The sequence below is a fragment of the Bacillus rossius genome, chromosome 11, assembly GCF_032445375.1.
Source record: "Bacillus rossius redtenbacheri isolate Brsri chromosome 11, Brsri_v3, whole genome shotgun sequence".
Classification (NCBI taxonomy): Eukaryota; Metazoa; Arthropoda; class Insecta; order Phasmatodea; family Bacillidae; genus Bacillus; species Bacillus rossius.
The window spans coordinates 58,271,261-58,297,079 of NC_086338.1; the positions used below are offsets into that span (position 1 = coordinate 58,271,261).

Genomic DNA, 25,819 nt, shown 5'->3' on the forward strand with positions numbered 1-25,819 from the left:
GGGGGGGGTTCCAGAGACGCCGCGCAGACCGGCCGGGGAAAGGTCAATGGAACGAGCCTGTAGATCGGCGGGGGGTGGAAAGGGGGGAGATCCGTGCGCGCATGCGCCGTCGCGCCGACTCCAGCGCTCCTGGCGGCGGCCGCTGCAAGCAGCCTGCCCGCTCGGGGGGCGACTCAGTCAACAGGTCGGCGGCGCCGAGAGAGGACCGCCCGTCCACGTCCGAGACAGACTCCCTTAGCGCGCGGCGGATGCAGAAGGGAGGACCTCCGCGGAGTGCACACGGCCTCTTTGTTGTTGTTCTTCTTCCTCCCCTCCGGGAACAGGGATAAAACACAAGTACCTAGAGTAGATCGTTCCCGCCTGAGGAGTTACCCCCTCTCCCCTCGCCCAGGAGACGACCACCGCCCGCCATGGATATATTCTCGTCGGACAGCAACTTCTACGAGATCAGCACCAGCGAGGACCTGAAGGCGCTGTGGGACGCCGATCTGGACGCGGTGAGTGGCGGGCGCCCCACCACGTGGTGGCCATATGGCTCGCGCCGGGCCGGTGTCCTGGGTCCTGGGTCCTGCAGGACGACACCTCGGCGAGGTCTCCCGCGTCCTGGCCGCGGCGGGCTGACGGCATGTCCTCGCCATATGGCAGCGCCCCACGTGCGCGCTCCTGTGCGTCCTTTCCTTACCTTCAGTCGAGGCCCCCGGGGGTGAAGACTCCGTCAGGACTCCCTGTTTATCTGATAAATAGAGACCGGAAAAAATTCGCGAATTCATTCGGCGATAGGCTAGAATTCAAATAAATATACCTCTTAAACAGTGGCGTAGCCAGGATTTGTGTATGGGGGGTGTTAAGAAGCATGGACACCCCCCCCCCCCCCGTATTAAAGCGGGAGGGTCCGGGGGTCCTCCCCCGGAAAAATTTGGATTTTAAGGTGTAAAATAGTGCTATTTTAGCAGTTTTCGGTACTTAAATTTAAATATTGTAATGGTAAAATTTGTATTAATTTTAATATGAAATTTGTTTGAGTGATGAATAAGAAATTAATTAAAGATTTGGTGCTAAGGGGGGGGGGGGTAGAACCCCTAAACCCCGCCCCCCACCCGGCTTCGCCACTTCTCTTAAATGATTCTGCTATTGGCTTACTGTTCATATGGACGAATCTCAACCAGTTATAAACCTTCAACCAAAGCAGGATCGAATCACAGACAAACCAGATGAGACGACTCACAAGTCGGCAGCCAATGAAATTGCGTTACTTGCCCGAGTGTACAGGGGAATGTGCAGTCCATCCTGAAGGCCATAGAAACCGCGAATTTTTCCGGCCCCTACTAATAAACCACATTTCAATACTCAAATTAATAAAATTTATATGTTCTGAACGTACTATAAAAGTCACCGAGACCATGACAGTAGACGTGGTTTGGCATATCGCAAAATTGTCGTCCTATCAGGAAAAAAAACCCACGCATTTAAAATAAAATAAAAAATCTCTAAACTCAACCGGGGTACCTGGTGACCGGAACTTGGGGAATTTCGTAACCACCCTCCCCCTTCCCCCCTTGTACTTCCTTCCTCCTTCCAATCGACGGCCCTCTCTGCTCTTCTGTTTCTCACCCTCACTCGAGGGGTTCATTAGAATAACCTTATAAGCGATTTTAAAAATCTCGAGTTCAGTATACTCATATATTGCAATCTTAAGGCAGTATTATTTGGCTTCCACTATTTGGTGTTTTTTTTTCCACGTGATTTTAAAATAATTCATAATATTACCATATTTAATTATTGTTTATAAAAGGCTTGATAGAGCTAATAAACAAGTACTAACTTGATGGCAAATTTTTTATGTCAGTCCTAGCATATAGTGAAAGCATGATATATGGTATAGAGTTTTGGATTGATTAACCGTTCGTATGAAGCCATTATTTTCAAATACATTTAATTTTTTGTAAATCATTCACTAATCAACAAAAATTGGTTTCCTCTAAACTCTGAAAATTTATCGTTTATGTGGTCTTTGGAAAAACTGATTTTTATTCATTTATGAATGATATTCTGAAAATAAAGTGTTTCAAGACGAAATTTAGGTACAAACTGTTAATCCAAACTGTTAATCACACGACTCCGTGCTTTCATAATATGCAAGGACTGACATAAATTTTGCCTTCTAGATAATAAAAACCTTTAAATAAGATCTTGTGTAGAAAAAAACCTTTAATAAATAATTTAATATATTTATATAAGTATTTTTTTTAAAATCATATGCTAAAACACGAAATATTAAAAGCAAACTAATATAAGAATCTACGCCCTTAAGCCAAACACAATATAACATGTATGTTAAATGTGAACAGAGCTGCTTCGAATGCATACAGATGCGTTCGTGTAGCGCACTCGTTCATACACCTTTTACCCAACACCGCCACAATGAAAATGACGCATTTTTAAGGGACGAATGATATCGAAATATTATCACTGCTAGCACCACACATGGGCAGTTGGTTGTACTAATGTGCTCGCGTGATACATGTGGTAGTTTCAGTGAAACGACAATAGCTAGGGACCGGAAAAATTCGCAATTTCGATGGCCTTCAAGATAGACTTCACATTCTCCTGTACACTCGGGCAAATAACGAAACTTCATTGGCTGCCGTCTTGTAAGTCGTCTCAGGTGATTTGTCTGTGATTCGATCCTTCCTTGGTTGAGGTTTTATAATTGGTTGAGATTCGTCCAGATGTACAGTAAGCCAATAGCAAAATCATCTAAAAGGTATATGTGTTTGAATTCTAGCCTATCTCCGAATGAATCTGCGAATTTTTTCTGTCTCTACCAATAGCTAGAGATACGGAAGTTTCGCGCATTCATTTGGTCGCAAGTTAGAATGCAAACCTTCACACACACGCACACATCGTGTTCATGATTGGACCGCAGTTACTTGGACACGCCCCTCCATGACCGTGAGCCAACCATGCCCGATGACTTCGAATGCCCTTTCTGAGGCCAGACGAATCTGCGATATTTCCTGGTCCATATCGATGGCAATGACAATTTCAATATTTTTGTTTTTGCTTGCAGCGTGGATGTAATAAAATGATTACGTGATTGGTTTTATGATCAAAATGCGGTCTAACACATGAATGTTTCTCAATGGCAGTAGGCTCCGTTCACTAGTTCACTAAGCCTACAGGTACTAGACATGTGAGAAGGCATGAAACTCACTGATCACTAGGGACCGGAAAAATTAGCGGTTTCGATGGCCTTCAGGATAGACTGCACATTCCCCTGTACACTTTGGCAAATAACGCAAAGTCATTGGCTGGTGACTTGTAGTCGTCTCATCTGGTTTGTCAGTGATTCGATGCTTCTTTGGTTGAGAGTTTTTAATTGGTTGAGATTCGTCCAGATGAACAGTAAGCCAATAAATAGCAAAATCATCTAAAAGGTGTATGTATTTGAATTTTAGTCTATCGCCGAATAAATCCACGAATTTTTCCTGTCTCTACTGATCACTGATCGCAACAATCATTAAATGTTCTGCAATATGGCCAATATAGTATCCTGTTGATTGATGCGTCTGATATGTTGGTACCGGGTCTTATCTCTGAAGTAATCGATCAATAACTGTGACAGTTTCAGATGTAAGATCATGTAGCATTTACATTGGCCTCTACTATCACTTAACAAAAAATATAATATTCTACGGCCATTCAAAATACAGAAGCGGATTTTATTAAGTTCAATTAAATTAAATTAAGGTTTTTTTTTTAAAAGAAACAAACTATAAAATATCGCCGTTACCGCCTTAACTAATAGTAGATAAACGAACAATGCGTTGTGCGTGAATCATGCAAGTATTATGTGCGCATAAGCTTGATTTTTGAAGTATACTTCTACAGCAGTGTTATGGAAAAATCATACAAATGGATTTTTACGGCACATGAGCAACTTGCTACAGAAATTGACAGAATGTGAAAGGGCTACATACAAATAAATATTATAGATATGCTTTTAAATTTTTTACTTAATTGATTGCTATTGAATACTGGTCAATAGGCTATATCTAAAAACATTTATTTATTGTGAACATTAGTGATAGAAATTGGTTTACAAAATTTTTAAAGGGTATACAGGTGAGTTAATGTTCCCGTATGTATACTTAATTTGCATTATTAATTAAAAATATTAAATTATTAAATGAATAATTAAAATTAATAACAGAATAAACGTTAAGCATTTTTATTTACTTTTATTATTAATTAAAATTTATTTCGATTATTTGACTAAATTGAATAAGTAACTTTATACTCGTGTTTATATTAATATTGATACTGAGTATTTATTTAGAATATTTTAATTGATTAAAATTATTCTTTAGTAACAGTATTTATATCACTACAGTCCTTTTATTATTTTATATTTATTATTATTTGTATGCGAAATTAAAGTTAGCTTTTTGTTACGCCAAACAAGAATAACTTTTTACGCACGTACATAAGAACACGGACCCATTTTTTTAAAACTATATTTTGGACGTGTGTAGTTTTGGATGCAGGGATATTTTTTCGATATCCGGATACAGAACTATCCATCCGCAGCGTAACGCATCTTCTACACATTCCTCAGCTTCAAGAAAACCAACATTGCGATTGATTCCAGCGTGCTTGCCGAGTCTAACCAGGCTGGGAAAATATGTAATGAGCAGTGGGAATCAAAAAAGCAGTTAACTGTAGTCCAGTGTCGATCGCAGGACGGAAGATGTTGGGGCGTCCATGCTTCTCGTAAACAGACGCCTCTCGGATGTCTCGTGGTTACTTCTAAGCTCTGTACACTACACTGAAAGAAATTTTTGTATATTTTACAAGAAAAATCCTTGGAAACCCTGCTGCCAAGGATATTTCTTGTAAAACTACAAGGCAGAGCTTTGTACGATGTGCGATTTTGCAAGGCTCTGCCTTGTAGTTTTGCAAGAAATATCCTTGGCAACAGGGTTTCCAAGAAATTCCCTTGTAAAAGTACAAATTTTTTTTTAGAGTGTATGTGTGTGTCCAGGTAAGCGAGGGCCTTAAGGGGCCCGCCTCGTCAGGGGTGTATCTGTGCCAGTGAGGCGGGATGATAAGCGCGACGCTCGCTGGTGCTTCTAGCGCGATGTCTCCTCTGGACTGGCGCGCAGTCTTCTCCCAGTGCATTGAGCGGTGACCGTAACATATTGCGAAGAAATGGAGATAAAGGTGTAATGCAAGTCTCTTAAATGATTTCAAGAACCTGTACCGGTTGTTTCACGCCTAAAAATTACTCTGAAAATATGCGTTTTGGCTATTTTAACTCTTCGAAAAATACAGTTTAAAAACTTAATCAGAAATCGAAAGTAGTTTTCGGCCCTCAGCGAACTCTTAAAATGTTTTTCGTAAGCAGACCTCACCCGGATATCTTGAGTAGTTTTGAAAGCTCTGTACACTATGTGTAGGGACCGGAAAAATTCGCAGTTTCGATGGCCTTCAGGATAGACTGCACATTCCCCTGTGCACTCGGGCAAATAACGCAAGTTCATTGGCTGCTGACTTGTAAGCCATCTCAGCTGGCTTGTCTGTGATTCGATCCTTCTTTGGTTGGGTTTTTTTAATTGGTTGAAATTTGTCAAGATGAACAGTAAGCCAATAGCAAAATCATCTGAAAGGTATATGTATTTGAATTCTAGCCTATCACCGAATGAATCTGCGAATTTTTCCGGGCTCTAACCATGTGTGTGTGCCCGGGTAGGCAGGGGCCTTGACTGTAGCTACTCGAGGAGAACTAGGCAGAATAAAGATGGTTGTTAGTGTCGCGCGGACTCGTGTTGTTCGCGTCGCAGCGGGTGCTGTGCGACTGTTTTGCACGATGCATCACGCCCGGGAAACTGCAGTCGGCCCAAGGCCAGACAGCAACATGCAACACAGGTGCTTGTGCTTCGTTCAGCCATCAGTCGGCCACAGCGCGGTTTTTCCTCGGCAGGTCGTTTTTCCCCAGAACAATCCAACATTTATCCTGCGAAAATTTCCTGGAATCTCGAGGAATTCAAGCCCGTTATCTCTCTATCTGCTCGGCCATTTCGCACAGAAAAAAAAAACACGCAAAAAAAATGTGCGCTCGCTAGAAGTTATATTTAGGTACTTGGCGTAAAAAAAAAACTAACTTTAATATTGCATGCAAATAATTAATAGAAATAAAATAATAAAAGGATTGAGTTGATATTTTAAATATGGTTGCTAAAGTATAAATTAAATCAAAAAAAGTTTAAATAAATAATCAGTTTTCAAGTGTTTAGAATTAATTATTTTATATAATAAAATAGTCGAAATCAATTTGAATTAATAATGAACATCAATAAATATGCTCAATGTTTATTATAATTTATTAACTTTAATTATTTATTAAGTAATAATGTAATAATTTATTATGCAATTAAATTATACACACGGGAATATAACCTCACAAACACTTCCATGCAAACGGCCAGGAGACTACTAAACCCTCCACAGACACTCCCTGCCAGCGACAATGGAAGCTCACAAGCAACCTGACATCGTTATACATACTGGGACATAACATCACTGAAATAAATAACACTTGAAAAAGTTCATGCTTTGCGCCAGGACGCACTTCTGTAGGATTCGCTGGATGCTCGGAGGGGGGGGGGGGGGGACAGGCACTTGTCAACTCACCAGGTGGTCTAGACCTGTATGCATGCAATAAGATAAAAACTTCATAATATATTTTTTTTTTCTTAAAACATTACAATTACTTTGTTATTCCGAGTTAACAGTGAGAGTCTTGAAGGTTGAAGACGGGTGGACCTCTCTAACCTGGAATCCACACGGCCAATGAATACAGACCGGAAAAATTCGCGAGTTCATTCCGCGATAGGCTAAAATACAAATAGTTACACCTCAGTGCTGTCTCTGCTATTGGCTCACAACTCACCTGGATGACTCTGAGCCAATGAGAATCACCCAACCAAAGCTGTATCGAATCACAGGCTGCTACGTTGGGACGTCGCACAAGACAGCAACCAATGAGTGGGTGACATTTGATCGAGTGTAGGTAGAACTATGGAGTTCATCCTACAGGTCATTGAACCCGCGAAATTTTCCGGTCCCTACCAATGACTACAGCAAGATGTGACGTCCTGTGTTCCTCCGCTATAGTAGTTGGCACCCCTGCCACGCCCATGCCTTCCCACCCCCTGACCGGGTGGAATCATTCCAGACTCCTCCCACTTTCCGCCGATCTGTGTCGCTCCTCCCCTTCGCTCTCTTTCTTCCGGCAAGAGAAGTTGCAACATCGCATTGACTGAACTTCAAACAGGTCGGGTCAAACACGAAGCGTTCGCAGATTGTGAAGGTACTGACTGCCTTGTTTGACAACCATGTAAAAAAAAAATCGCAAGCAATTTTTTTTATAAAAGGGACATCATATTTTTGTAAACTGGATTTCTGTTTTTTTTTTTTAATAGGCATAGAGTTGGTCTATCGTTATTCATAGCTCTTAAAGTATAGATGAATTATAATGATGCTGGAGTTCGTTTGGATTGGCAATATTAGTTTTTTTTGTGCTAAATAAAAAATATATCAGCAATGAGGCTTCTGAAAATACCAAAAATATAGGATAACGTCTAGGTACAAAAAATAAATACTAATAATTATTTTGTTCTTAAATAGTTGGCAATTAAACAGGAAAATGTTATGTACGGCTCGAGTCACTTCGTGCTCAAGTAAGACTCCCGATTGCCCAGTTTTTTTTTTTAATATTTAACTTTTTAAAAGCATCGAGTATCGATGATTTTAAGATTTCGTCGACATTTAAATAACAAAAACTTATTTGGGGAAAAATTTTGCTAGAAATTTAAATTTTCCTGGGATGTAGCCAACCCCATCCCCTCATTGTATTGGGTCGAGGACTCTTAGTGCAAGCAGCGGTGTTAGGCGCCTGAGTCTGAGTCTGTGTCTGAGTCTGTGTCTGAGTCTGGGGCCACGAATGGACGATGTTTTTAAATTCAAAACCGTGTGGATTTTTCCTCCTGGTATCATCTCTGATGGTAGTATCGAAACTTTTATAAACATTAAACAGTTAAGAAAACTAAATTGTTTTAAATTTTTCTGCATAAGCTACAGAGCAAACGAACCCCCCCCCCCCCTTTACCCCCTTCGGAAGCAACATACGTCTACTCGTTACCGCAGCTAGCAGCTAGCAGCTAGCAGCTAGCAGACCTGCACAGAGTTCAATTTACAGTGAAGGGGAAATGAAAGCAGAAAGTCATTACTACAGCCAATAAAGTTTACCCTTCAGCATAATGGACAGTAAAAGTAGATAACCTACTTTTATTTTTAGTGAGGTATAAACTTACAGTTTATTTTACGAAACCAGGGAAATTTCTTAAGACAGCAACAAATAGCAGCATTTAGTCTAATGATAGCACAAGTGTCTCTTAATGTAAAGTCTTTATCTTTGTTTCAAGTATCCAAAGAATAGTTAATGAAGCGGGCGAGAAAATCAGTAACTTGATAACATTCACACAAGGGAAATAACACTTGTAGCGGACTGAAAATGTCAGTACTTGCCATGTTTAAATATCAGTCCTAGTTATGTTGAAACATCAGTTTTTGCCATGTTGACATGCTAGTCCTTGCCATTTTGAAATGCCTAAAAAAAAAAAAAAATTGCAACGTGCTAGTTCAGTGATCCCTAGGATAGGTTCCAAAACCCTCTGCGTACTTGGGAAAATGCCGCTCGTTTATTGGTCGCACAGGCTACTTGTGAAACGTCTCAACTGAGCAGAATGTGAATGGCCCTGACACCTCCAGATTAACTGTGAGCCAATAGCATACGCAGCATAGAGGTTTAAGTATTTGAATTTTTGCCTGTCACGAAATTAATCCGCGATGCATTTTTTTTTTAAATTCTGGACTCTAGGCTGTGACGTAGCTACAAAAGAAAGAAAACAATCACGACGTTACTAACCTAGCACCGAAGTAGATAAATCTTCTGCTAAGAGCTCGGTGGGTGACTTACAATCAAAGCTTACTCAAAATATATTCCGTCCTGGTCATTGGCTGCGTGAATTGTGACGAAACAGCGTCTGTCAGGCGCTTGCCAATTTCGTCCATCACTTTGACCCGGGGGGGGGGGGGGATCCTTCCCCAACTGTCCCCTCCCTGATAACCAACACGTGATGTTAGTTTACGAACTCTGGAAACCTCATTTCTTACAGAGCAACAGAGGCAGGATATGCACATTTCTTATCAAACCCTTTTGATCCTTAGGGACATATCTTCTAGCCATCTCAGTTCAGACTTCTCTATTGCCGTTAACCATGATGCTTGAATTGAAACAATGTATATTATCCCAGGTCTTTAAGTTAGTAAATAAATGAGAAGTGTTATTACACTGTAAAAGGTTTGTTTTTTTTGTAAATGGAACTGAATTGGTCATTTAAACTGCAGCTATTTGTATATTTGTTCGTTTTCATGAAAACAACTGTACCACTGCAAAAAAAGAAAAAGAGTTCGCGTTAATACTTGTTTCAGATTTTTGCCCGGGCTTATGTGCTTTGTGTCGTCCCGGTTTTATCCACGAGGAGTTTTCACTGTGAATATTCCACACCTCTTATTTCGAAGTGCAGAGTCCAGTTTCCTTTGGTGATAACTAAACGATTGTTCACGGTACACCCATTTATTACTTGACACAAAGCTAGTTCGTAGTAATGCGCGCATGCGCCTACACTGGTACGATGACGTCACAGGCAAAACAAATAGTGAGCGACAAAAACGTACAGACATGATCTATCCGTTGTGTGCTCAACCATCTTTGACGCATTATTAGTCTAGTAGTATTTAGCGTTTCAGATCTGACGATATTATGTCACACAAAGTTCTATCGACTTACAACTCTAACGAGCGTTTGGCATTTTTTCACTTAAAAAAAGAAATCCAGGTTTAACAAATTTTAATGGATAACCACCATTTATTGCGTGAACTGATAGTCTTAAACAATATCCTCAATAAAGGACAAAAAATATGAATACATATACACACCAAAACGAGTAAATGTCAGCCTAGATAGCGCAGATAATTCCGTGAAAGAAATTTAACCATAAAAAAATCAAAGCAGAGATGAACGCAGTGCACTGAAATGAGACAGTTTAAATCAATAACAATAAACACAGAAATTAACAACCTTGGACTACTCAGCAACGGAGAGACGAAAAATGAAAACAAACGAATCGTGTGGAAAATACGACAACAGCAGGGATGAACAACGTTTTTGCATGTTTTTTTTTTTTTTTCGCCATGTGTTTGTGTGTTCACATTCTCGAGGTTTCCCGCGTGAACCAGCAAACTTCTCGTGTCCATGAAACGGTTTTTAATTAATCTTTCCCTTCGCAAGGGTCCTTAAAAAAACTAGAAAAAAAAATTAAGAGCAAGTCTTTCACGTAAAAAAAAAAAAGGTAACCTTAGTACCAGAGGATTAGGGACCAGAAAAATTCGCGGTTTCGATGGCCTTCAGGATAGAATGCAATTTCCCCTGTGCACTTGGGCAAATAACGCAAGTTCATTGGCTGCTCACTTGTAATTCGTCTCAGCTGGTTTGCCCGTGATTCGATCATTCTTTGGTTGAGGGTTTCATACTTGGTTGAGATTCGTCCAGATGAACAGTAAGCCAATAGCCAAACCATCTAAAAGTTATATGTATTTGAATTCTAGCCTATCGCCGATTGAATTCTCGAAATTTTCCTGTCTCTACAGAGGATTTACAACGATGTGCGTGGATAGTTTGCAACCAGCGCGGAAGTCAAGGTGCAAATGTCTAACGGTGTGCCTACATTTCCTGGCGTGCTGAAGCCTCACAAGGCCTCGTTCTTCCACTTTGACGACGGCTCTGCTGTTTCCGGCAGGCTTAAGCCCTCCTCGCTAGGGTCTAGCTCATTATTCCATATTTGCACGCCACGCTGTTCAACTCTCTTCACTTCAAGTTACGTCATTTTCATGGAATTCAAAAATAAAAGCATACGTTGTTTTTTTTTTTTTAATAGCAAAACGCTAACAGTTAAAGACACGATTTCAACACTTTCCGGACCAACCCATGAAGAGAATCATACTGTCCCAGAAGTTTTTTTCCGTCCCCTGTTAGAATACTAACCTTATATATATATATATATATATATATATATATATATATATATATATTCATATAATTCCATCGAGCCAATGTTTGAGCATCAGTTGTTTTGACATGCGGCTTCTACAACCGTTAACCAATAATTGTCAGTTATTAGAAAAGTAAGAAAATCACATACACCCTCAAAAATAACAGTACGTTTCTCACTATGATTTCACCGTTCGATATGGTGTCCAGAAGATTGAATTTTAAACTCAAATTTATTTCAAGCGCAAAATTTATGTGACTCTAACTATCGAACTTATATTTTTCCTGTTCGAAGTTGAATATTTCTGTCTCCTTTTTGACACAGCTTAAAAAATTTTAAGGTAGTTTTACTACGCCTCATTTAAGTGTCAAGATCCTAGCTTTTTCACAGATATTTTGACACAAGTAAAAAAATTAATAAATGAAATGTTAATCGTGAAATAGCCAGAAATTTAATTTTTTTAATTGTCAAGTTTAATTTTTGTAAACCACTGGTTCCGCCTAGATAGAATAGTCACCAAAAGTTAACATTTACTCTGAAAAATATTTTTTTTCCATTGGAATAAAAATAATTCATTAAAACCTTCACGAGTAGAACGTATCATTAGATGCAGGTATTTTTCGCGTAAAAATAAGGTTTGCCAACGGTTACTATCTTGTGATTGGCTGCCGTCTGTAAGTGAAGCCGTTGCCTTATTTGGCTGGGCCACTCACGACGCGTTTGCTTCCGCACTGAATGGCTGCGATTGGTGCGCCAACGGTAGACATGCACCCGAAAGAAACCCAACCAATAACGAAACACAGATGATGCTACGGCTTTTTAACATACAACTGGCCTCGAAATATTTCTACGCGAATTACAGGAATCTGTCTATCTTTTAAATATTAAATAATGCCAATGGTGATATAAACCTTTGACGAATTTCCTAAGGAAATTGTAACTGGGAATAGAGGAAAGGGGTGACGCACTCGGTAAGCCAAACTGTGTCACTATCGCTCTCCGTATCAGTGGAACGTGTTCCAAAAGATAACATGTGGCAGGCGCACTTGTTTATCTCCCCCCGTTGACAAGGATAGCTACGAACGGCAAGGAAAATACTTGGTGAATTTCCCCTCCACCTGTTTTTATGCTATTCTTAGAACACTAATTTAGAGTTTCGAAGCTGCTTTGGGTAGCAAAGTAGACTTGAAGCACATATGCTTCACGTTTATGACTGGACTATCAACGACATACATACCAACATCCTATTATATATATATATATATATATATATATATATATATATAGGTAGAGACCGGAAAAATTCGCTATAGCTCGGTGGGTGACTTACAATCAGAGCTTACTCAAAATATATTCCGTCCTAGTCATTGGCTGCGTGAATTGTGACGAAACAGCGTCTGTCAGGCGCTTGCCAATTTCTAGAGACCGGAAAAATTCGCATATTCATTCGGCGATAGGCTAGAATTAAAATACGTGTAACTTTTAGATGATTTAGCTATTGGCTTACTGTTCATCTGGACGAATCTCAACCAAAGAAGGATCGAATCACAGAAAAACCAACTGAGACGACTTACAAGACGGCAGCCAATGAACTTGCGTTATTTGTACAAGCACACAGGGGAATATGCAGTCTATCCTGAAGGCCATTGAAACCGCGAATTTTTCCGGTCCCTATTCATAACGCGCCTAAAGAAGTATAACTTCATTAAACAAACATCCGAGGCTGCACGAACGCGGATTATTTGGAGACTGGCTCAGGGTCAATGAATCTTAGTTCTCTCCTCGCGGCCGCCTCCCGTGACCCAGCCGCGCGCTGCGTCGAGGCATTGAACTGTGCGGCGCGCGCAACAAGCTTTGATCGGAGCACGAGTACACTCGGATAAAACAAAAACACGCCACCGGAGAAGAATCGTGATTAATCGCCAGACACACGCCAGGTGTTTCGCAGATTCACTCTGTTTCAATGTTACTTTAAAGAATAAACATATCAGAGACTTGTAAAAGTATCGAATGACATGCAACACTTCAAAAGAACAATACATTTCTCTCAACGACAACATGACATTGGGTGGAGACACATTTACTTCTCGAAAATCTATAGTGTCAGGATAAATGTCTCATTAAACTTTAACATTTTCCTGCTTCTGTGGTGAATCATTCATGTCCACTATGCGGTAACCACATCCTCGTCGGCAAATTTCAGACACACTGCTGGTAAAAGGTTACATACAGTTTTTTGACCGTAACCTGTTACCAGATCACTTCACGAATCTTTCCTCCTCCTACGTATTTGTATGGACTGGTAAATTTGAAGAGATAAATTACTTGTAGGCTAGACTCTGTAACCCTATGCACGTTCAGACCGATAAATAGGGGCATACGTACAGACCGGAAAAATTCGCGGTTTCGATGTCCTTCAGGATAGACTGCACATTCCCTTGTACACTTGGGCAAATAACGCAAGTTCATTGGCTGCTGACTTATAAGTTGTCTCAGCTGGTTCGTCTGTGATTCGATCCTTCTTTGCTTGAGGGTTTATAATTGGTTGAGATTCGTCAAGATGAACAGTAAGCCAATAGCGAAATTATCTAAGAGGTATATGTATTTGAATTTTAGCCTATCGCCTAATGAATCCGCGAATTTTTCAGGTCTCTATCGATCCGTGAATTTTTCCTCTCTGTAAGTATTAAGTATAGATAGGGGCGTGCATTTTTCGCGAAAAGATTACAACACTAACTTTTTGTTATACCATAGTTTGCTTATCGAGATTGGTCGAGTTTCTTTAAGGCACACGTCTAATGTCGACACACCAATCACGGCAATTCAATGCGGAAGCAAACGCGTCCTGATTGACCCGGCCTAACAAGACAATGGCTTCTCTCGCAGACGGTCGCCAATCACAAGGAGGAAATCACTATCACGGGAACACTGTTAAAAAGTTTCACCTAAAATTTACGAAGAAAGATGGTTTAAAATTCTCTAGGTATCTTCGTAAATTTACTGTTATTTTCGTAATTTTACGGGTGCTAGGTTCTCTTTTTTTGAACATGAAACAAAAAAATAATCTTATTATTTTAACAGCAAAACATCCAAACAAGTTTTGAGGCTGCAGCGAAATCCTTTTATTTTGCTTCACGCGTGAGTTTACCTTGTTTACAAATAAACACAGAACTCTGAAGTCTGAACCGGGCGTAATTTCTACGAAAATCCAGTTTTCTGAGGTTAATTATTCGTTGTTAAGTCAGTAAATTTACTGTAATTTCTAACAGTGTACCTTGTTGCATTCTAATAATCGTTAAGATTTTTTTCGCGAAAAATACTTAACCTTAAGTATAGAATTTAAAAAAATTCACGGATTCAGTGACCTCTAGAATATACTTCACAGAACAAATACACATTCGAACAAACGACTCATCTTTATTGGTAGGGACCAGACAAATTCGCGGTTTCGGTGGCCTTCAGGATAGACTGCACATTCCCCTGTACACTCGGGCAAATAACGCAAGTTAATTGGCTGCTGAATTATAAGTCGTCTCAGCTGGTTTCTTTGTGATTCCTTCCTTCTTTGGTTGAGGCTTTATAACTGGTTGAGATTCGTCCAGATGAACAGTGAGCCAATAGCAAAATCTTTATAAAGGTATATGTATTTGAATTATAGCCTATCGCCGAATGAATCCGCGAATTTTTCCGGTCTCTAGTTATTGGCATCAGCTGACCTGCGAGGCGTCTCTAATCTGCTGCCTGTGATTGGTAGGCCTGCTCTTTGCGTTGAGTATTTATTTTTAGCTCTTAGTTGCGTATCTTTTTTTTTCCACGGAAAAATATATCTAAGACCAGCTATGCGTTAAAACACTGTAGCATTGCCTGTGTTTCGTGATTGGTTGAGTTTTTCTCAGGTACGCGTCTACTGTCGACGCACCTATCACAGCCGATCAGTGCAGGAGCGAACTAGTCCCGAATGGTCTGGTTAAAAAAAGGTACTAGTGTCTATTGCATACGGTCGCCAATCACAAGGGAGAAATCGCTGGTATGGGCTTAGTCTAATGATTTCTAGGTAGTTTTTTTTCTCGATAAACGCCTGCACCTAGTCATAAATTGTGGGCCAACGGTATAAGCAGCATGAAAATACATAGGTATAAGTACTTGAATGTAGTCTGTAGTAGCGGATCGGAAAAGGGGGGGGGGGGGGGGCGCCCTAGAAAAGGGGAGCTATGTCCCCTCCCCCGAAGTTATGGAAAATTTTTCAAAATATCTGTGAAAGCAGTATGTTACTTTGGGCGATATAATGTGAGCTGTTACAACACTTGCAGTTAAACTATGTAAGAATCCTCGTTGCTACAACTACTTCTGTAGAGACGTATGTCAGAGTGTTACAAAGCCCGGAATAGAGACCGGAAAAATTCGCGGATTCATTCAGCGATAGGCTAGAATTCAAATACATATACCTCTTAGAGGTTTCTTTCTATTGGCTTACTGTTCATATTGACAAATCTCAACCAGTTATAAACCCTCAACCAAGGAAGGATCGAATCACAGAAAAATCAGCTGAGACGACTTACAAGCCGGCAGCCAATGAACTTGCGTTATTTGCCCAAGTGTACAGGGGAGTGTGCAGTCTATCCTGAAGACCATCGAAACCACGATTTTTTCCGGTCTCTAGCCCGGAACTTTCGCGGATTCATTTGGTGACAGGTTAAAATTCACAATACTATGTAAAATCTACATGCAATTGTATCCCTATTGGCTGATTTGTTACTGCAGTATATTCCCTTGTTTGGCGTGAGCTGACGTGACTGGTCTCTCTGCTGCCGGCTGGTAGCTGATTGACCTACAGTCATAGAGGGGAGTGGCGGAACAACTGTGAACCTATCATAAAAGAAAGGCTGAGGTATATATGATTGCAGTCCAACTGGTGATCAAAATAATCTGATAAATTTCCAGGTCTCTGTCAATGGTGATGTAAGGACTGTATACAGTAATTTTATTATTTTTAATTTTTATATCATTCCCCCCTCCTTTCCCTCAACCATTAATTCCTGTATCCGGCCTTGGAGTCTGTCTCGAAGTCAGTCTTACGTTTTTGACCTCGAGTGTTACGTATGAGCGTACTGATTAGGTCAAGTTTCGTAAGGACAAGAAGTGTCGAAGCAGCAGTTTTGTTGTATCAGCGAAGCAAAGTCCACGCGAGACTGCAAATGCACGCGAGAGCTTCATGGTCGGAGAGAGATTCAGCAGTAATTTCTTGTTTTTGTTTCTTCGCAACCTTTGACCTACTATTTGCAGTCTCTTGATATTCCTTATCCGTTCAGTTGTTTCTGCTGCCAAGTTCAGTGGGTTGACTGGTGACCAACAAAATATTTATGTCTAACTCGGGTTCTCATTTTCGACGAATATAACTTTCCTCGTTTTTTTTCCTGACACTTTTTTTTTAACGCTGCAGATTTTTGACACGGCTTCGCCGCTTATATCTAAGTCATATTCCACGAGCACATTTTACTTCAGACTCGGACTCCACTCATTTTTTTTTAGTTTTCTTCTCTTCTCATTAGTCATTAATATTATTTAAAGTCATTTCGTATAAATGTATTCATACACCTCTATTATAGTTTATATTACGTCTTAAATTCATTTTAAAGACTTTTACTAAATATTATCTGATAGCGGCAAAAAGTCACGCAATTGTCAATAATAATAGTTTATGAAAATTTTCGTCATCCTTTAAAACTCGAAAATAAAGTTTAGTTAGCCCTCGCATAATAGTAATGGCGATAAAATGAAATACCTAGAGGCAGACATTTTTCTCGAAAAAAAAAAAAAATCTGAACTCTTGCTAGACAGGAATATGTAGAGACAGGAAAAATTCGCGCATTATTTTCGTGATATGCTAAAATTCATAAGATTAAAACTTTGTCATGCTTCTGCTATTGGTTCACTATTTATCTGGAGAGTCTGTAGGCTGGTCTTAGAGACCCTCAATCAAAGACGTATCCAATCACGAGTTACCCAGTTGATACTCCTCACAAGTCAGCAGCTAATGAACAAGTGGCGTTTGTCCGAGTTCCCATAGGGTCGTGGAGTCTATCCTAGAGGTAATATAAAACGCGATTTTTTTTTCCAGTCCCTAGCAATATGGTATGTCGGCGTCAGAGACTTCTTCCTCGTGATTGGCGGTCGTGTGTGTGCGGTGAGAAGCCACAGGCTCATTTGACATGACCGCAGAGAACGTGCTTGCATCAGTAGTGAACTACTGCGGAAATGGCATCAAATTAAAAAGCACCGAATTACAGGGAACTCAGTTCAAAACTTCTCGCAAATCAGCAGCCAGTACCTAACCTGGTGAAATTCGCCCCAGGACTTATGGAGTCTATACTAGAGGCAGTTGAACCCGCGAATAATTGTATTGTATAATTAGAAACCGGAAAATTTCGTGGTTTCGATGGCCTTCAGGATAGACTACACATTCCCCTGTACACTTGGGCAAATAACGCAAGTTCATTGGCTGCCGACTTGTAAGTCGTCTCAGCTGGTTTGTCCGTGATTCGATCCTTCTTTGGTTGAAGGTTTATAACTGGTTGAGATTCGTCAAGATGAACAGTAAGCCGATAGCAAAATCATCTAAAAGGTATATTTGTTTGAATTCTAGCATATCGCCGAATGAATCGGAAAATTTTTCCGGTCTCTATGTATAATTGTATAATTGAGCTGAAAATATAATTACATAACACGAATGACTATCGACGAGGGTTTTTTTCACTGTGCATATTCCGGCCATCTTATGGCTTGATTAGTTTTAGTTATCTCCGAGAGATAACCTTGGCTATAATCTCGGTCATGTTTGCACGACCGTTTTCCGAACCGCAATGCCTACATCCTGGGTAGCTCGCACAAGGACCTGCACGACTCCCTGTATTGTCAGGCAGTTAGTTGAGTTTCCTTGAGCTACGTCGCTTTGCCCCCCCCCCCCCCCCCCCCAATGTTCGGCCAAGTTGTTACCCGGCGAGTGTCAGCAGGTGAAGCACTGAAACGTTTCTGCTTCCCACTTGAGATTTTCTCCCTGATATTTCATGTTTAATTCTTGTGAGGACTTCCCTTTATATCGCCACCTGTTAATAATAAATAACATTATAAATATTATGACAAAGTAAAAATATAGATAAAGGTGAAGTGTGTATATATATTAAAAATGAACAAAAAAATATCATTCAGTAAAAGTATTTCATACTTATAGTTATTGATAGAGACCGGAAAAATTCGCATATTCATCCAGCGATAGGCTAGAATTCAAATACATATACTTTTATAATGATTCTGCTATTGGCTTACTGTTCATCTGGACGAATCTCAACCAGTTATAAACCTTCAACCAAAGAAGGATCGAATCACGGACAAACCAACTGAGACGACTTACAAGTCAGCAGCCAGAGAACTTGCGTTACTTGCCCAAGTGTACAGGTAAATGTGCAATCTATCCTGAAGTCCATCGAAACCACGAATTTTTCCGGTCCCTAGTCATTGACAAGTCTGTAAATAACAACAATCACGAAGAATTATTAGTTATCAAGTATAGTTCAGGTGAAACATGGTTAAGGTTCACTCTCACAGTGAGAGAGAAAAAGTCAAGCTACTCCGGTTTTGTACTTTTTTTTTCTTTGTAACACGGCACACGCAAGCAGCCTCGTTCCGCGAAGCCGTTTTCCTGTTTGTCTTCGTTTCCCCGAATTCGGCCGCCATCTTCTTCAATATTTATCGCTGGCTGGAAGACCTTGTCTGCCTAGACCCGAAGAATATATTTTGTTTATAAAGTTAAAGTGTATCTCAAGTTGAGCGAGTATTTTTTTTCAAAATCTAATTGGACTGCTTGCTATTTTAATTTTAATGAGTGTGCAGTACAAAAAGTAGGATGCTCGCCTGTTTTGTCAGTTACGCCTTACGTCCATGTCGTACAAACGTTTAGCAGTCAGATGTTTTTAGTTTATTATTTCACAAAATAAGTACACTAAGTTTACAGAAAAATTAATTTGTAATAATTGACAAACATCTTTTTGGTACTTTATTTCAGATCAAGAATGGAGAAAATTCACGAGTTAAATGACTAATGGGCGTATCTGTGGGATGTTGATGATGGGTAGTTGCCCCCTTCCTCAAAAAAATTATGAAAATTTTATCAACAAGTTAGTTGGTATTGTAACACGTTAAGAGAAACCAATTTTGAACTGAAGACTCCGTGAGAAGTCTTAAGGACTAAAACCTTAGGATTTTTTTATAAGATTACCAAATGCAACGCGCACTAACAATATTCATTGGCTCACAGTCCTTCAGGCAAACTGTGTTCCAATTACTGAAGCGGCAATAAGTTACACGCACTTGGATTCTAGCCTATCGCGAAATGAAACCGCGAATTTTTCCGGTCTCTAATTATTGGAGACCGGGAGATTTCCCGATTTCATTTCGCGACAGGCTAAAATTACAGATATTATATTATCTTTAGACTCGTTCCGTGATTGATGTTATTATTTTAATCTTCGACAATAACGATACGACTCTGCGAATTTTTCCGATATTTAGACTACATATTTATGATTATAATCCTATTTCATGATTAGAAATATATTTAACTTTAGCGTTTCGAAAGTATAACCTATGTTGACATATAACACTGGTTATATATGGACATATATAAAAGTAGTATCACTGTTATACTTGAATTTATTTTTGTGGCAGATTTGTATAGTTTTACGCTAGTGTAAACTATCGTAGTTTTTTTTGGTAGATAACTTGACAATTATAATTGTATTCGTTTCGAAAATGTAAAATGAACTGAAAAATGTTATGAATAACATCGTCCCCAAAACAAAAGACTATTAAAATAAATCTAGCTTCTAAGAAAAAAAAATCAATGAAATTGCTGTCCTGCATGGCTGTAAAAATAATTTCTTTCGAGAATGTAGATATATAATTTATTTTGACAAAATGCAGACACACGCATTTAACACGAATGTATTAGTTATTGGCATAAGCATGCGGGATGCAGGCAATACTACATATTAAATAAGATTTTTTTAACATATTATTTGATGGTTTTGATCGCAGTCTTTACTGACAGGTTGATACGTGTGCAGAGACCTCCTGCCTCCCGCGCGCCCAGACGACAGTGGCGGTTATGGACTAGGGGGGACCCCGGGCTTTATGGAGGCCTCCCATGGACAAATTTGAAAAGAAAAAAAAAACCTTAGACAAAATTTTTAGCCAACCTGGAACTTAAAAATTTCGACGATGGTTTTGCTAATTTATCTCAAGAAATGTTGATATTCATTCCTGAAAAATTATTTTCGGGTCAGTTTAATAAATGCCTACGACCAAATTCCGGTGGAATCACGTAATTATACGTGGCAGTAAAATATTTTGAAAATGTTTTTTCTAATACGAAATCGTTAGTTGAAATTGGCATTGACTAGAACTTTAATTTACATGCTGATAATATTTTAATCTTTGATTTTCGCAATAATTTCCATATTTTTTTTAACGGAATACTTGACAAACAAGTCTAAAGCACCGGACCTATAGCCTCCCCTGACAGACGGGACTATCCAATAAGTAGAGACCGGAATAATTCGCGGATTTATTCGGCGATAGTCTAGAATTCAAATGCATATACCTCTCAGACAATTTTGCTATTGGCTTACTGTTCATCTGGACGAACCTCAACCAGTTAGAAACCCTCCACCAAAGAAGGATCGAATCCCGAACAAACCAGCTGAGACGACTTACAAGTCGGCAGCCAATGAACTTGCGTTATTTGCCCTATTGTACAGGGAAATGTGCAGTCTATCCTGAAGTCCATCGAAACCGTGAATTTTTCCGGTCTCTAGCTATAAGGAAGTTTCGCCAACATGGATGGGAGTGGCATCACTGGCGCCGGGTAAAGAAGGGAGGGGGGTTCACTCCTCCGCGGAGAGTGGTGGAAGGGAGGGTAAAGGTCACGTGAAAGGAGGGGGGAGGGGTAACTAAGAAGAAGAGACGGTCGGAGCTCCTCTTCAAGTGGCAATGACGAGACATTGATGCAGATGAGGATGTGTTGGCCGACTGCACCGCGGAGAGAGTCAACATCGCACAAGACGTAACTGGCGTAGCGGAGCTCCTTCCCACGTAGCCGAGCTCGGTGTTTAGTTGCGTGGCAGGCGTGGCTGTTGTTTCGCCGAGTCTCAGCAGCACGCTATCTCCTAGCGGAAAGATACACGGACTGGTCGTGTGTCGAACACTGACGCAGATGCAGGCGTTACGCCCCTGCCTCGCCAGTCACGTTTTCTTATTATTGCTAAGGTAATTATTCTGATTGAATACAACTATTTTTTTATATACGCCTTTGCAGTTTTGCATTGTTTGTTATGGAAAAAATTCGAGAATGCAAAACAAGAAATACAAATGAACAAGCCTCAATCAGCTGATGTCAAACCGATGGACCCAGCGATAAAACCGGACAGACATTTCGGACAACACATTGCATTCTTGCAACAAACTGTGGAGAACTGCAATGGCGTGTGTTCAAAAAACTTTTATTAAATAAAAAATTTCCTCGTTGCAGGAATCAATTGAAGAACTTTTAAAAAAAAATTCTGATAAGTCTTTATTTCCCCACCATAATTTTATTAAACTTTTTTTTCTTCTTCTCGATTAAGAGATATGAAAGGTGCTGCAGATGAACAGTATGACTGCTGTTAGATATTCAGCAGACATGTGTTGAGGAAGATTGGGGCAAAACATGAAGTATTGGACAGCGGTCGTGACAAGCTGACAAGGCAAAGCATCGCATGACCATTGCATATATAAATAAATAAATAAATAAATATTTATATATATATAAAGAGACCTGAAAAATTCGTGAATTCATTCGGCGATAGGCTAGAATTCAAATACATATAACTTTTAGATGATTTTTGCTATTGGCTCACTGTTCATCTGGACGAATCTCAACCAATTATAAAGCCTCAACCAAAGAAGGATCGAACCACGGACTAACCAGCCGAGACGACTCACAAGTCGGCAGCCAATGAACTTGCGTTATTTGCCCGAGTGTACAGGGGAATGTGCAGTCCATCCTGAAGGCCATCGCAACCGCGAATTTGTCTGGTCGGGCGTGACGGAGAGCAACAACCAGCACGAGCCAGGCGGGGCTGGGGGTTCGCTACGTCCTCTTGTCCCGAGGAGCGGAGTGGCGGAGTGTTGTCCGGCGATAAGGCGGCGCTATCTCGCGGGCGAAGGGAAGTGACCCCCGGGGGGGGAGGGGGGGGGTGACAACGGAGCGATGATGGCCGGTGCAGTCACCCTGCAGTCAGCTGCTGCCCACAGCAGGCCGCTGCAGCTCCGTGCACCCGTGAGTACCGCAGTGCAGTCACACCCTGTGTGTGTGTGTAGTTCCGTAGCCCATTCGACCCAGCGAGCTGACGACCAGGGCCATGCACAGTGTCTGTATGTTCGATTGAATTTTTATTTTATTAAAAAAAAAAGTTTTTTTTTATATTTTGGTTGACCCCAGTGAAGTAAGGTCCTCATTATAAAACAAACAAAACATTGGTTGTCTGTAAAGTCGGTTTACGGACGATAGTTTAACGTGACAACGTCATAACAAAACATTGATGAAATGATTGCATACTTTTATGAATAAAATTGAATCATTTTTATTTTAATAATAATAAAAGAATAAATACTTGAAGTTATACTAGTAATCAGTTTTTAAAAAGGCAAGAATAATTAACATTTACTTCCGGAATTGTTGTTGTAATAACAAAAAGTAGAGACCTGCAAATTTCGCGGATTCAATGACCTCCAGGATAGACTCTACTACACTCAACACACTCGGGCAAATGCCACCTGTTCATTGGCTGCTGACTTGTGAGTCGTCTCGACTGAGTGTCTGTGATTCGACACTTCTTTGAGCGAGGGTCTCTTATTGGCTCTCATTACTCCATATTAACAGTGAACCAATTGCAGAAGCAGCGCTAAGGTATAATTATTTGAATTGTAGCATATCACGAAATGAATCCGCGAATTTTGCAAGTCTCTAACAATAAGCAATGAAAACCACATTAATGTTTCACTTCACTTTATAAACAGTCGACGAAACAGTTCACGTGTAGATGACTTGTAATTAATTTTATAAACCTGCGTTTAGCTATAATGTTTAAATATAATTATGAAAAAGTTTTCATATAAATAACTGTAATCAAATATCTATCATCAATTATATGAATCACCATAATTTTTTAGTCAATTGTAACATAACCTATTATTACTGCACTCGCCGACAGCGTAACGGAACACAGCGTAACGGAACAATGAGCGTTACGGGACACAGCGTAACGGAACAATTTGCGTAACGGGACACTTTTTTCGTGCGTACAGCCGGCGTTCATCGATTTATTAGACGTTGTCACGTCAAAAAAAAGTATACTTAATCAATTTTCAGCGTTCTGAAATTGTCCCAAGCATCCTGGAAATAAACAAGTCTTGAGGCGTATGTTATTGTCAGTATGTTCGCTACTATGTGAGACTGATAGTTATCTAGCGCCTTCGTTCGAGCTTAAAATAAACAGTTGACAATGATTTTTTTTTTCAAAAATTCGATCGTCACTGACTTTTGATCGCGTTACTTCATTTTTAGATGATTCTCAGGTGGCATTATAGTCGGTGATTGTAAGCGGGTACGGGAAAACAACGATTTTCCAGTCTTTCATATGTGTTGGTCGTTGTGTGGCGCTACAGGGAAACGGGGGAGAAGGTGTAGCGTACACGGGAGTGGCTGGCTACAAGCCGGAAGGGGCTCCGGACATACAAAGCGCCGGTTGTCTGAGGTCAGGAGTAAGTAAGGCATGGGAGGGGAGTTTCTCCCCCTCATCTCTTCCTGTGGCAGGGTGGCTGCTATTCAGTTTTACAGTGTTGCCAAGTGATATCCGAAAATTTCAGTTGGTGGAATTTAAATTGAGGCAATTCAAAAATTTATACAAGAGAACTTAATTTAACAACAATTTATATGTAACAAAAAAAAATTCTACTTACTCCAATGGTTTTGAACTAAGTTCTCCATGTTATTAAAAATAGAATATATTATAGAACTCACACAAATTATAGGCTATTAAAAAAATTACATCAACGTGTCAAGTAAATATTACGTTTGGTTTTATCTCAAAAATTGGGTAAGAAATTTTTCCACTGGTTTTGATCTGTGTGTTTTGCTGTCATTTGTTTTTCTAAAAAAAAAGTATGTTTTGAATTTAAAAGAGTTGGTTCTATTATAAGAAGTACGCCACTTATTAATCTATTATCCAAGCTAAACGCAAAGGCTCAACTACTAATATTTAGAGACCGGAAAAATTCGCGGATTCATTTCACGATATGATAGAATCCAAACAATTGTAACTTTATATTGCTTATCTGATTTGCTCACAGTTTATGAGAAGGGCTTTGAGCCAATGAAAAACCTTTAACCAAAAAAGTATCGAATCGCAAGCGTCCCAGTTGACATGTGTCACGAGTCGGTAACCAATGAGCAGGTGCATTTGCCCGTGTGTGTAGAGTGTAGTGGAGTCTATCCTAGAGGTCACTGAACCCGCGAATTTTTCCGGTCTCTACTAATATTTAAAAAAAAAGTCTCATGTCAAAGATATTTGAAAGATCAGATGGAGAATGCTCTAGCGCAATTGAAGTCCCATTACCATTCAACGACAGAATATTTTCTCTTCCATCACTTTTTTCTTAAATAAAAATGAACCGTTTTTTTCAAAATAAGGCACAACTTCTTTTCTTTGTTTCACCGGCTTTATTTTCCCCCATGCCCAGGTCAATGTGTATCACACGGAAACAACGTTATAAACTTATGCAAAAGATTCTTTTGGAAACAATTTGCCTAGGAATCGTTTGTAATACTGCTAGAACAATATTGTAAATTTTTACAACACATTGCTATGGTTATTTTTTGCATATATGAAAAAGTTATTTTTTGAAACAATACAGAATATTTCTTGATGGCGCATAATATTATCTTTTCATTAGTATTTTATACAAGCATACGTTTTAAAACCATGAAAAGATAATAAAAAAATTACTATTTGACTTTATTTGGTTTTTTGTGCTTATTATTTTGCGCAGTTAATACTGAAATGGCTTACAAATTAACTTTGACTAGTTTTGGCACCAAAAGAATACAAAGCATAAATGCCCGGGCGTGATTCTGAACCCAGTTACATGATTATTTCAGTTCCACTTACAAAATATTTTTACAGCGTATGCTTAGTCACGAAGCATTGATAACAAACAGCCGCTTCCCATTTGCTCTTATTTTATGCCAGTTTGGTTTGTGATTCCCCGTAAATATATATAAGAAACATCACAATTGTGAAGGAGTGTATTATCAGATTTTATTTACATTATATAGCAGCCGCGTATTGACTAGGCGTGCAGATGGCTCGCGGACCGCAGGTTAGTTACCTAGGATTAGTAGACCACCCATTGGACAGACTAGCAGACCGCTCTTTGGTCTTTGGACTCTGGAAGAACACGTACCGTCGTAGCTGACATTCGTGACGATTTACAGACCTGGCACTAGGCTAGACAAGGCGCTATGATCTGCTATAATTTTTTTTATTGTAGCA

General features: G+C 39.7%; 1 protein-coding gene across 4 annotated transcripts in view; it reads left to right on the forward strand.

The window, feature by feature from the left end:
- The first annotated feature begins 173 nt into the window (after nt 1-173).
- Nucleotides 174-25,819, forward strand: part of LOC134537102 (cyclic AMP response element-binding protein A-like) — a 148,586-nt gene continuing 122,940 nt past the window's right edge. Inside the window, exon 1 of one of the 4 annotated variants that reach the window (XM_063377384.1) lies at nt 174-497. In XM_063377384.1, the coding sequence (XP_063233454.1) occupies nt 411-497 (87 nt within the window). In that variant the 5' untranslated portion in view covers nt 174-410. The other 3 variants (XM_063377385.1, XM_063377387.1, XM_063377386.1) reach the window with 3 other exon arrangements.